At 32.4% G+C, this 12,993-nt stretch overlaps 1 protein-coding gene across 2 annotated transcripts in view; it reads left to right on the top strand.

The window, feature by feature from the left end:
* Positions 1-12,993, top strand: part of LOC147067419 (apolipophorins-like) — a 95,219-nt gene that overhangs the window by 62,967 nt on the left and 19,259 nt on the right. For both annotated transcript variants that reach the window (XM_085953943.1, XM_085953942.1), the window contains exons 33-44: positions 583-758; positions 1,225-1,370; positions 2,427-2,687; positions 4,153-4,279; positions 5,369-5,504; positions 6,910-7,107; positions 8,570-8,817; positions 9,962-10,141; positions 10,944-11,096; positions 11,392-11,575; positions 11,866-12,047; positions 12,765-12,979. In XM_085953943.1, the coding sequence (XP_085810069.1) occupies positions 583-758; positions 1,225-1,370; positions 2,427-2,687; positions 4,153-4,279; positions 5,369-5,504; positions 6,910-7,107; positions 8,570-8,817; positions 9,962-10,141; positions 10,944-11,096; positions 11,392-11,575; positions 11,866-12,047; positions 12,765-12,979 (2,206 nt within the window). The remainder of the gene's footprint in view (positions 1-582; positions 759-1,224; positions 1,371-2,426; positions 2,688-4,152; positions 4,280-5,368; positions 5,505-6,909; positions 7,108-8,569; positions 8,818-9,961; positions 10,142-10,943; positions 11,097-11,391; positions 11,576-11,865; positions 12,048-12,764; positions 12,980-12,993) is intronic.

Genomic DNA, 12,993 nt, shown 5'->3' with positions numbered 1-12,993 from the left:
TTGCCATATTTATATATGCCATAATTGTCATTTTTATTAGTCAGTAAATACACCAAAAATAATTATAAAGTTAAAATCCACTTGTGAAATAGCAGGCCACAGGCGATTATTTTTTACTATGAAAGCAAATTTGTGGTGTGTATTTATCTCACTTAACTGGTCGACTCACCACGCTGGGCACCTCCTAAGTCCGGGTCCCCAGGCTAGAGCTCTATTAGTTCCACCCTTGTGAGGGCAATGGCCGCACCATAAATCAATATTTGTGGTGAACAACGTATTTGTCTTTCAAGCTGAAATGTTTACTTCAACGATAGTTTTATTTCTTTTGTATTGTATTTTACCAAATTATTTTTTCTTTTTTATTGGTCGATCCACCTTTAATAATTATTATTGGACGTATTTCTGCAGACAAGATCGTAGCCACAAGCGTGACATTCTGAGATAATTCAATATTTCAGAGAATATCGGTTTCTTAATAGCATTAAGTTTAAAATAAAAAGATTGCATGGTTAACAGGTTTTGGGTGTTATAGATTATTGCTTAAATAATGTCTGTTATCAGCATACTTCATTTAAATTCCAGGTAATAAGTTACATACATCAGCCAATCTCTATAGCAGCATATACGGACAGAAAATGTCATTCAACATCACCGGTGACAGCATATATCATTTTGTGATGGACGGAGACTATAAAATAGAGCTTCTTCTGCCAGAAAAGCTTGGATCAAAGACTGTTTCAACTAATTTTATTTATACTGTGAGTATTCAAACAATCTGACGCATGGTAAAATGTTATGTATTACCGAATTTATTCAGCTCGGATTAACGAATATTTTGGATTTGGGTATTTGTTATGATATTACTTCTTTAGTCGAAATTAGCGTTTGTAATTATTATGGAATCTCAAATTCTATTCAATGTAAAGCCGCATTTAGACCAAGCGAGCGAATATTTGTTCTTCCCCCACTCCAGCGAAAGTCTTATGCTTGCTCAACAAGAAGCGTTTATGTCAAGAGAATTTAGCTGTATATGGGGAAAAACAAACATTCGCTCGCTTGGTCTAAATGCGGCTTTTGGTATAAACAAATGTTCAATTTAATTGAATTTATAAAAAAATATTAATGTATTGAATTGAGAAACTACCCCAAGATAAGTGGGTGCTGTTATTTTCATATTATTACAGATTACTTTGTCATACTTAATAGTTATTTTTCCTTCTCCAGTATTTGTCGAAAAATGATTTCAAATTTGATGTAACCACTGAATGTGATAGCAAGAAATACAATTATGTCATTATCTATGAATTTGATACATTGGATAATCTTCACGCTGACATTAAAGTCACACATCCTGACTCAGAGACCAAAAGGTATGTATAATATATATCAGTGGCGAAGGGTGACTTTTGGATAGAGGTGGGCTGTGGAGATCAAAAAAAATGAGCACACTTGTCAGGTATACTCACGGGAAATAAGACGTTAATATGATATTACTACTGATGAATAGGTACACACTAATGTCAACGTCACACTAAATCGATGTAATTTCAATAGCTCACTGACGATATAGAATTGAGCAATGAATATAAATTATTTATTTTCCTACACCTATACGTAACATACGCCTAAAAATATATCATCGGTAAATATTATCAACAGCCCAATATGACAAACAACTAAACAAAAAAATAATATACTTATACGTTCTATGAGTGAATTAAATGATAAATAATAATCAGGAGATAAAATTATTTATCATTTTTAAAAATATTCTATCTTTATATGATGTGATTGAACAAATATATATATATATATTTTTTTTAATTATCGCATTATTAATTATTATTTGAATAAAGCGCCAAAGCGACAGTCCTCGAGACCAAATATATAAGCTTTGCCTCATAAGCCTATAGATTCGTATGAATAAAATCAGACTGCCCCGATGCCCTTGGAACGCAGTTCATACGATAAGCTCGGCAAATTATTGTTGAGTGAATCGATATTAATTCAATACCCGCTAGAAGCGCTGGTTTGTCACTTATTATTTATTTATTCTACATTATTCTGATGATAGATGGCTCTCAATGGGTTCCTGCACATTTTTTTATTAATGTATTTAAATTTAAATACTTTCTATCTATTTTTCTTAGAAGGTAGGCTTCAAATAATCGCCTACTATGGAGCATTCGCTACTAATATATATAATTTTTTTTAAATACAAAATATGTTTGTGTGTAATATTTTTTGAAGTCCAAGGGATGTGTAAATGGCAAGTTTCGAATTCTATCAAAACATGAAAAAAATATATATTTCATTCAAGATTAGCAAAGTTTCCTGCAACCCTTAGGTGACTGTTCCTTTCAATTCAATGAACTATAAAATTAAATCAATGAGATAGAACCTACTAAAAAACAAAATCTTTTCAGGGTTTACGTCAAGACTGAGCATTTGTCAAGACCTGAATTCAACGCTCACGCAATAATTCAGAACTATAGAGACTTCGATATGGATGTTGCCGTCATTGGCAAACTCAAATCTGTTGAGGACTTCAAGATCACGATGGACGTGGACTGTGCCAAGGCGGCTTTCAATAAGGTTCACTTTGAAGCCGTAAACGTACCCGATGACAAACAACAACACGTTAAGGTCATTGCCACTGAAAAGGGAGAGAGTCTGCTGGATGGAGTGTAAGTTAATTATCTTATTTTATTCAAACAAAAGCATCCTATACATACGGATTGTAGCCAACACAATTCATCACATCAAACTGCAATTATTTTACAATCTATTATGGCTTCAATTTCTTAGTGTTGTATGTTATTTAAAGGACAGAAGTAGGGCATAAATATCGACTGTAGAAAGGAAAAAGGACGTAACCCTCAGTTTACTCAAAATAGGTTTTATTGGACAATGACGTTGTATATGACTAAATACACATTATATCCAAAGGATGTAATCTGCAAATGCCGATTTATTATCTAAATTTAGCTGGCAATTTTTAAAATAAGAAGAAAGTGAAGTGGAATAAACAACTTAACCATCATTTTTGTTGGGTTTTCTTTAATTAACTCAATACATAAATAATATCAGATTACGGATATAAAAACCATTCTTATCATTCACTTTACGGTTATGTATATTGTGTATTTTTGACCGAAAACCATCACAAAAACGTTTTTGTGCCTCTTGTAAACTTTAATTTGTGTGGATTACTTCCTTTTTCCTTTCTACAGTCAATATGTACTTGAAAGATGGAGAAAGAAAAAAGGGTGATTTTTAGGTCCATGGATCGCCACTAAGGCGTCCGCAGGCCATGGCATATTATACATAAGAGAGAGATTTTCACATGGAAAAGTAACCTAAATAATAATACATTGCATATACATAACTGATTGAATTATCAGTGAGCTATTGAAATTTTATTTATTTCGTAACTATGTCGTTATTATTATTGTATTGCACCTACTTATCACTATCCTAGTGTGCACTATTCTTTTTCATAACTTACCATTTACCTTCCTTCAACAAACGTTCTTTGTCAGTGATGAAGATTAGAAGTTAAGTTCATATCGATTAAGCAGTCGATATTTAATGGTAGGAATCGACAGAATCTTTCATTAAGTAATCATTTATAGTGACATGAAAATTCTATCATAGAATAGTGCAGTTTTAAGATTGCTTTTTTTTAAAACCGCATGTAAAATGATGGGCTCGAAATAAAATACTTTCAATACTAATTTCGATTAAAATTTAACAGTAACCTAATCAGTAAAGCCCACCATCCAGAATGAGATTAAAGTGGGGTCAAGTCCCATTTGGCTTAAATATTAATAGAATTTGAAATAGCACCTCTAAAGCCTAGTTAATGTAATTTACGTGTGATTTTTTAATTGTATCAGTAGACATTTGTGATATAGAGTTGTTATGTGCCGCGCTGCTTTTGCAGTCTACGAATCGTGGCACCTTAAGACCAGTCGGGCAAACAGGACATCCAAAACTGATTATTAGTAGTTCCACACATAGTGGTACAAAGTTTTCATGATGACCATTCACGCTTGAGTCGAATATCCAAATTATTATAGAAATTTTTAAACCGGTATCCTTATGAGTCTGGTCACACTGCCTGCGTGACTGAAATTTTATCATTTTCAGAATTACTTATACAACCAAAATTGAAAACGAAATGCTGTTTGTCATTGGAACTGGAAAGTTGACACTCAGAGGGAAAGAAGAAACGGCTAAATTCCAATATTCACATAAAGATAAAGATGAAAATACAGTGAGTTTACATTTTAAAATATAAATCATAAGAGAATATTTTTTTGCAATAGGTACCACCTATCTATTATTTGTAATTCGTGGGGTTACTGCCAAAAGTTGGTAAGTCTTGAAATCATACACATACACATTTTGAATTTTGTTATTTTCAACTGAAATAAACTATATTTTTGTGCAATAAATGTACTTGTAGTAATCATACCACTCAGCATTACATGGGTGACACAATTCAAATGTATGTTTTGTTGTCAAAACAAAACAATAGAGCGAAAACGATAGTCAGCATTTCTTCAATCATAACTAGATCAGTAGGATCTGTTATGATTTGTTAATTATGACAATTTCTCTTGTAATATATGGACTGCATTAGTATAAATAAGAAGGACAATCCATAAATCCTTACTCACTCATCGAGTCCGTCATGCGACGCCCTACTATTGTCATGAGTCCGTCACTCGACATAGTCAACCATCATTCCACTTGAGCCCAGTCTCTCAGTTCATTAATATAATCAATCTCTCGATCACATCGATCTCACCAGCACATCCGTACCCGCGATTATAACCTCACACTGTCATCTTTATTTATTCTTGTAACAATAAATAAACTCTCTCCGAACATCCAAGCAACAACAACTTTATCTCCTTCACCCTCATCTACCGCCAAACATATTATGTACCGATTGCCACTGTAATATGAAGTATTGCCGTCTCTTAACGATTCAACTTTTTGAATTACCGATTTCATCACATTTCCTTGTCTCAACCTATTACACAAAATGTATCGTATTTTTGTTTGTTATGTTGGCAAGATCGCTCGGGTCCTTTCGTTATTATGGTTTAACACAGTTGATGTTAACATATTGTTCCTCCAGCCATAGTACCGATTGAATGATATCATCTGAATAACATGTCATCATGAAGTCGGTCGATCGTTTGATCTTAGCTTACGCAACTTTCAATTATTAATATGTCAAAATAAACGTGTGCTACGCAGTCACGTAATATTATCTATCCAAATTTTCCATTCAATATTAATCTGCGTGTAACATCTTACTTTGGACCCTTAGTAATGATATATTTATTTTTAGACATCTTTTGTGGGATCCATTGGAGCTTATGAATTCATGGTGACACAATACAGTGCAAAAGATGCCTACAACTACATCACTTCATACTGCGTTGCTGAATCGGACTGCGCAAACTTCGACCTGAAGTCTAAAATTGGTAATTTTATACATTAATATCACAATATTAACTTTTATTGCATCTGAAGAGGTTGAACTATAATTCATTAATTTAAATGAATTTTATTTGTACTACGTTACTATTAACTATATATTATTATATATTTATTGTATTTATCTATCACTTAATATTCATTCACCATTCAACATAATATAATTTTTTTAGCTAGCCCTTTCTCACATTATATCGGTAGCTCTTTTTCTACCTACCTACTTTTCTACCTCATTTCATTGATAATATATTTTTTTTTTCCCGACCATGTCCGATCATAATAAGATCATATGGGCCTCCACAGAGTGCAGGTTTGTATTAACAGATTTTGTTTTTACAAGAAGTGGATGTCAGCCACTTGCTCAAATTATTACGTCCATTCTCTGACTCATACACAAATTGAAAAACAATATGTGTACTTGTCAGACCCAGGATTCGAACCTGGGACCCACGACTAGGGAATCCGATCCCGAGCCAAATTTTCGATCCCGGGATTTCGGGATTACAATTTAACGATCCTGGGATCCCGGGATTGGTCCCGGGATTGGCATTTTTTCGATAGTTAATATCAAATTTTTATATATACAAAAAACATTAATAAAATCGGTAAAAATTAATCTAGTGTAATTAAATTTATACTACATGTTTAAGACATTTATTGTGAATATTGTGTACGTTCAATCTTGGAAATACATAGGTTTAATGGAGTAAATAATATTCTAATATAAATAATATGTGAGAGTAAAACAGTTTTATTTATTTATTTATGAAAAGATGACAAATACAAGATACTTATATTAAAATAAAAGATAACATATTTAAGTAGGTAATTAAAACATTATTCTGAATAATATGCCTGAAGTAATACCAAAGCATGAAGTGTTATTTTTTTCTGATGTTATGAGGCAGCAAAAATGGTTATTTATTATCCGGTGATACGATTTTCATTTATAAAATTTCATAGAATCAATATTGTTTAGTATGAGATTGCTGTTTCTGATAGTAAAGACTTAATGAATGGGTTAGCGAGATTAAAAATAGTAAAGTAAATCATGGTGTATGGTTTTTCCGCTTCATAAATCTAATTATCTTTCTCATTTTTATTAATTTATGTGAAAAAATAAAACGAATTGACAACACATGGGTAATAAATCAAACTTCATTCATTAATTACCACATTTAAATAACATGCTAATTATATCTAATGGCCAGGTAATGGGCAACGCAATAGTTGCGAAACAAAATACGTGTCGTATTAAATAAATTTTATTTGTGGTGAATACATAATTCTTATAAAATATTCATGAATTACAATAAAATTATAAACGATGAATCTGTTAAAAATAATTTACTTTAATTATTAAAAAATATTGTTGTGTGAAAATTTTTATAGTTGTTGTTCCCGGAGCTAAGCCTTCAAAACACTTTGAGATCGGTTGGGATCTGAGAAAATTTGGACTCCCCAGCGAATTCAGGTTATCAACGGTAACCCAATATGACCATCGACTACCAATATTCTCATTTACCGCTCATCTGACACAGGATGGTCATTATTATGAGGTAAAACAAGTGATGCAAACACTTAAAGACAGTAAGTAATCATTATTTAATTGCCAATGTACATTTACAGTATGATATTCAAATATATTACAAAATAGAGATCTGGAAGAAAAATGTAATGGTATGAGTATAATAATTATACTCACACCATTATTATGTGATGATTGCAGTGGTGCATGCAATGGTGATAGAATGCGATTATCGCACTGCAATTGAAGGCTCTGGAAACAAAATGGCAATTTCTATTTTCGTAATATCTTGGCAAGTTAACAAAAAAAATGTATAATTTATTTCTTATAGGTCAGGGTCGGCGAACCTTTTTACGTATGCGTGCCGAAATTTCCCAAATATTATTTTTAGACTGTGTGACGTGCCGAGCAGTTATAAATGGGGAAATTTTTTTCAATTACGCCATACATTTCGGTCCACCAATTTAGAAACTGTTTGCCAGAGTTACTACTACTGGCTCCACCAAGTTTTTGTTTCTTATTTGTTGCAGCCATTTTTGTGGATATAAATGAATTAATATAATTGTTTGTTACTGTATTAATTAGTTCAGTTCTTTACGCACAAATTGACACCAGAATTGCTCCGATCAAAACGAGGTATTCTCTCGCTGCAGTGGTCTCGAGCATTGTAAATCGATCAAAATCAGAGATTCGCGGCGCGGCATCTCCCGCCGCCTGATGAGATTAGTACAATAATATTATTATATGTGACGCATAAAGCCTGAAGACCGACCTATGTAATTATATATTAACATCAAACGTAATGCTTATTTGTGAAGAGTATTTGACTTCTATTTTGTATACAATGCGATTCATCATTTATTATTATTATTTAAGTATTTTTTTCTCTTCAAAAGTGTGCCATGCAAAATCATCTCGCGTGCCATAGGTTCGCTACCACTGTTATAGGTAATATATCTTATAAGCAAAGTATTCTAAAGTGTTGTAGGTATACTATGATGGGATCATCACACAGGTAAAATCATTGCCATTTGAATGCGGTCATCGCAGACGCCATCACGTATCGAATGCAACCATTGCTTAAGTAGAATCAATCAATGTGATATTTCAGTCAAAATTCACAAAATGTATAATTGAATACGATCATCACATGCAAAAGTAACTTCACTGCCGTATGATACCATTGATTCAATTTTGATGATTGTATCAAAAAATTTTAATCGAAATTTACTGCAATGATCGCATTACTCAATTAAAATCATTGCCATTTGAATGTACACATTTAAGTTGGATGCGATGATTGCATAAGTAAAATCACCACTTAAATTAACTTAATATTCTGAGGTCATAATCGTACTTATCGATTTAATTACCAAAGATTTCTCTTAAAATTCTTACTTTCTCATTTCTTTGCTCTATGTTAGTGTATATTTTTCGAAAACATGTTGTTATTTAAACTTATATTTTATGCATGGATCATCCTGTTTCTTCGCAACCCTTAACTCTGGAATATTATTTTTATAGGATTCGAGACGTTACACAAAATAACAATACCCACTCGTGAGATCCATTTGACGACGTCGAATTCATACTTCACTAAGAGACGTTCCTTTTTTGATGAACCCCTCTATGGAGAAGTCATTCTTTATTTGAACAAAAATGACGCCAAATCGAAGACTCATTTCAAAACTAATTTAGATTTCTCGGATCACTATCACAAACAACGCTATTTTGATGCAGAAATCTTCTTTGTGTATCCTGGCATGTCAAAGGTAAGAAACAAATTTATTCTTAAAAATGCTTCTATTATGCACCTATTCTATTATCAAGTTAAAGTGGCTTGACTATATTCGTAGAAATGTCATCATGCTTGGTCTTCAAAACTGGAGAAGTCCTACATCACTGGATGAGTAGATGCGAAGAGATATCCTGTAGGTGGCCAAGATCTGTAGTAGAGATTGTCTCTACAATTAATATGATAATGCTTTACAGATATTTATGCCTGCACGATTTGATGCAGGACCATACAAGCTCTGTTCACAAATGTTTTATAGCTTGAACATACATACTTCTGAAAACACTAATAATATAGCCAATAGAAAAATTGTTTTTCGAAAAAAGTAAGACACCCGGCAGGAATCGAAACTACGTCTCTTGTTTATCGCACCCTGTGCATTACCACTATGCTACGACTGCTATGCTTAATTGCGACAAATTTTAACTATTGGCTTTTATTAATACCTGCTTATTAGTGCTCTCCAAATTAAGATACGGTAGGCGATCGATTTTTGTATTCTAAATTAAAGTATTTATTACTTTAATTACTAACCAACGTCATGGATCTCTCTAATATTTTCTGTTGCAACTTACTTGAACTTATTAATCAATTGCTTGCTTTTTCAATAATTAGAATGGTACATTCTTAAATCTTGTGAATTATTCGTTGAATAAAAGAAATAGTTTTATAGCTTGTTGATTTTGGGAGTTTTAGGGATTTTTTAAGTCAAACTAATAAGGCAAGAGAACTTACAACTACCATCAAAAGCAGAAAAGGCATAGTTTCCACAATAAGAAATGTGATTTACTCCAACTCAAAATAACGTAAAGGTCGCGGGCAACAGAGGCACGGTTAGAGCGAGATATTTTGGCTAAGCAACGTTGTGACTCAATAACCGAGATGTTGGTGATCTGATATGAGTGACCCAGGATAGAGAGATGTCGCCATTTTTTTCAACCTTCGATGGAAGACAGTACTAACATATACAAAGTTTGAATTCGTTTGCAAATGTTAGTGAATTTTCTTGAATTTAGACATGCATTCAAATTTTTTAAAGCGGATATAATGCATTAATTGAATAGTAGTATATTATTAAGTGTAGGTTTATTTTATAAGTTTTGACATTATATTTTCAACAGGAATGGCAAGTCTTGGCAGATTGCAAGTATGATACGAGTACTCACCATGGTACTCTGAACACCACTTTCGATATCTTTAAAGAGAAGGATCAGAGGGTTGCCTTGATTGGATCTTTTGGCCCTAAGAGTATAGGTGACTACTCCATTGACTACGAAGCTGTCATTGAAACCGATGGAAAGGTAAATTTAATGTTTTTGTTGCCAAAGACAATCAAGGACATAGGATTTGTGAATGTTTTTTTGAATTTCGTGAATGATGGGTAAACATAATATCGACCGTAGAAAGGAAAAAAGACATAATCCATACAAATCAAATTTTACAGGAGGCACAAAAATGTTATTGTTATGGTTTTTGGTCAAAGTTAAAATACAAAATAATTATATAAATAATAACCGTGATTTCATATTCATAACCGGTTTTCGTATTCCTATTCTGATATTCATTATTGAGTTAATTAAATAAAAACCAACAAAAATGATGATTAAGTCGTTTTTCCCACTTCACTTCACTTCACTTCCTTCCTTTTTTTTTTTAAATTTCTAGCCAAATTTGCAACTTACATCTTTTGGACATAACGTGTATTTAGTCGTGTACAACGTTATTATCCAATAAAACCTATTTTGAAAAAAACTGAGGGTTACGTTCTTTTTCCCTTCTACAGTCAACATACAATTTTAAAAAAATATCAATTAAAAATAATTTTCTTATACGTTTTATATATAGTTTCATATTATGTTAAAATCACTGAGCCGATCATTGCAGTATTTGATGGCTTGAATGAAATGTTTGGGTCCCAAGATGAGTACAAAAATAAAATTTATTTCACGAAATGTAACTGAGACCTAAGGGAGTAGGTAAGGCTAGATAGGGGCTGTTATTTAATTATTATTATTATTAAAATATAATTTATTTATAATGGATGCTGCTGGATAAAAATGTATTTCATGATGATACTATTTTTGTCTTATTGTTTTCTGTAAGGGACTCGATATTAAATACTATGGAAGTGGAGACCTTAAAGTTGGCACAAAAGGGGGAATGAAACTAGAACTTCATTCACTATTGGGAGTCGGAAAAGAGAACATGGACTACAAATTCCTCTATGCACTTAATCAAGGAGAACAGCAACTTCTCGTAAGTAACTATATATTATTTAAATCAAACAAAATCTATGATGCCAATAAATTCAATATTAGTTCTATTTTATCAATTAAAAATACAATTTTATTGCCTATCATAACAAAGCATTTTTAGGAAAGTTCACACTCGTATTCTAATACGTATTGTGGAGGCCGTGCCCAGAGAAAACTGTCTTGCAGTCAAAATTCTTCAGTTCAGATACATCTCATCGTATGCGAGTATCCATGACATAGGTGGAAATGTGGAAATGATGATTTACTTTCTGTATTTTAAATCTTTGAATTTCTAGATGAAATATCCTGCTGGAAATTTGCTGCATTACAAAAACACATACGAAATGGAAGGCACTGCGATGCCCACACGGGCCAGCTGGAATACCAGTTTGACATTGTATAACGATTTGATGTACAAAACCCTTGGAAATATTGATTGGCATGATGGTTTACACGCAACCTGGAAGGCAGGATGTGAGAGTAAGTAAACAATGATTTATTTACTCAGTTTATAGCTGGTCGGGTCCCAGCTTAGAGTAGACGTATAGAACAGTTGTCAGAAGTATAGAATCATTCATCCATGGACTTGAATATTGCGGCACAGTATTTACAGTACAACAGATTTTCCGCACGTCAACTATTCTAATTTCATTATAATCAAGACATCAGAAAAAAGCATGGTTAATTAAGGTTTTTACCGTTAAAAGCTGACAGTTAACAATATATAATGTTGGACTGAATTAAACAAATAATTTTTTTTATTCTCATAGAGACGGCAACTATGTTAACATTGTCAGGGGCAATTGTACCTGGAAGAAAAATGGAAGTTTTAGCTGACTATACCGCCACTGAAGGCAACTTCCCTCTTCTCACCATCGGATACGACATTCCATCGAGTAAATCTCTAGCTTCAACCTGTAAAGCAAATAAAGACGGCCTGAGAACATTCTTGGTGGGTGATCGATCACATTATTTTATTATTTAAAACTAAAAAAAAATATTGAATGTCATTGAGCTTAAACTTTGAATATGAAATAATTGATTTACAGTCACCCAGTGGTGAATATATTGATAAATTTTAAATAAACCTCCTTTTTTTCGCACAGTTTCGCACAGCATGTCTTTACACAATAAATAATTATAATAAAGAAGAAATCCGATTATAAAAATATATAGGCAGTTTAATACCATTATTAGTTATAATTTTATTCATTTCATGTACCAAACAAGATTATTAGAATAATTGCAATATAATATTGTATTCCTGTTTATTACTTACGGACTCCCGATTATCCGGTTTGCGGATTATCCGTGAACATTATGATGTATATAACGATATAATAGCTTTTAGGAAAATTCAAACTGATATTTGAAAATCATTAAAAGATTCCTACAAACAAACCGAAATCACAGATTTTCTTAATAAATAATGAGTATTAAAGATGTTAAAATAATTGTCTGCTTTAAAGATGTGTAACATGTGGTATTTTAAAAAGAAAAAATCCTAGTTCGGATAATCCATGCCGCCTCTCCCCACCATTAGCCTAGATAATCGGGAGTCCACTGTATATATAGATACTTTTAAGTGTCACATTCGACTAGGAGCATGCTTTTGTAAAAAAATAAAAATATGTTGAGATATCAATGTAACGAGACGAATTTATTTCAGGATGGCTTAGTTACAAATTGGAAAATTTTTGCCACTAGGCAGTATGAGTTTAAGGAGGAAAATTATGAAATGGAAGAGAAATTCGATTCTCTTTTGAAGAAGACGCTCGTAGACGCTAAACTCAATTTCCATTCAACTTATTACCATGACCAGACGGTTGCCATACTCAATGAATTCAAAGCTGATGGATTCCTCAAGATATTCGAAAAGCCATTGTATGTAGTGCTAT

The sequence above is a fragment of the Rhyacophila brunnea genome, unplaced genomic scaffold (genome assembly GCF_057557595.1).
Source record: "Rhyacophila brunnea isolate RB1 unplaced genomic scaffold, BYU_Rbru_1.0 scaffold_4, whole genome shotgun sequence".
NCBI lineage: Eukaryota > Metazoa > Arthropoda > Insecta > Trichoptera > Rhyacophilidae > Rhyacophila > Rhyacophila brunnea.
This window is presented reverse-complemented; position numbering and strand designations above follow the sequence as displayed.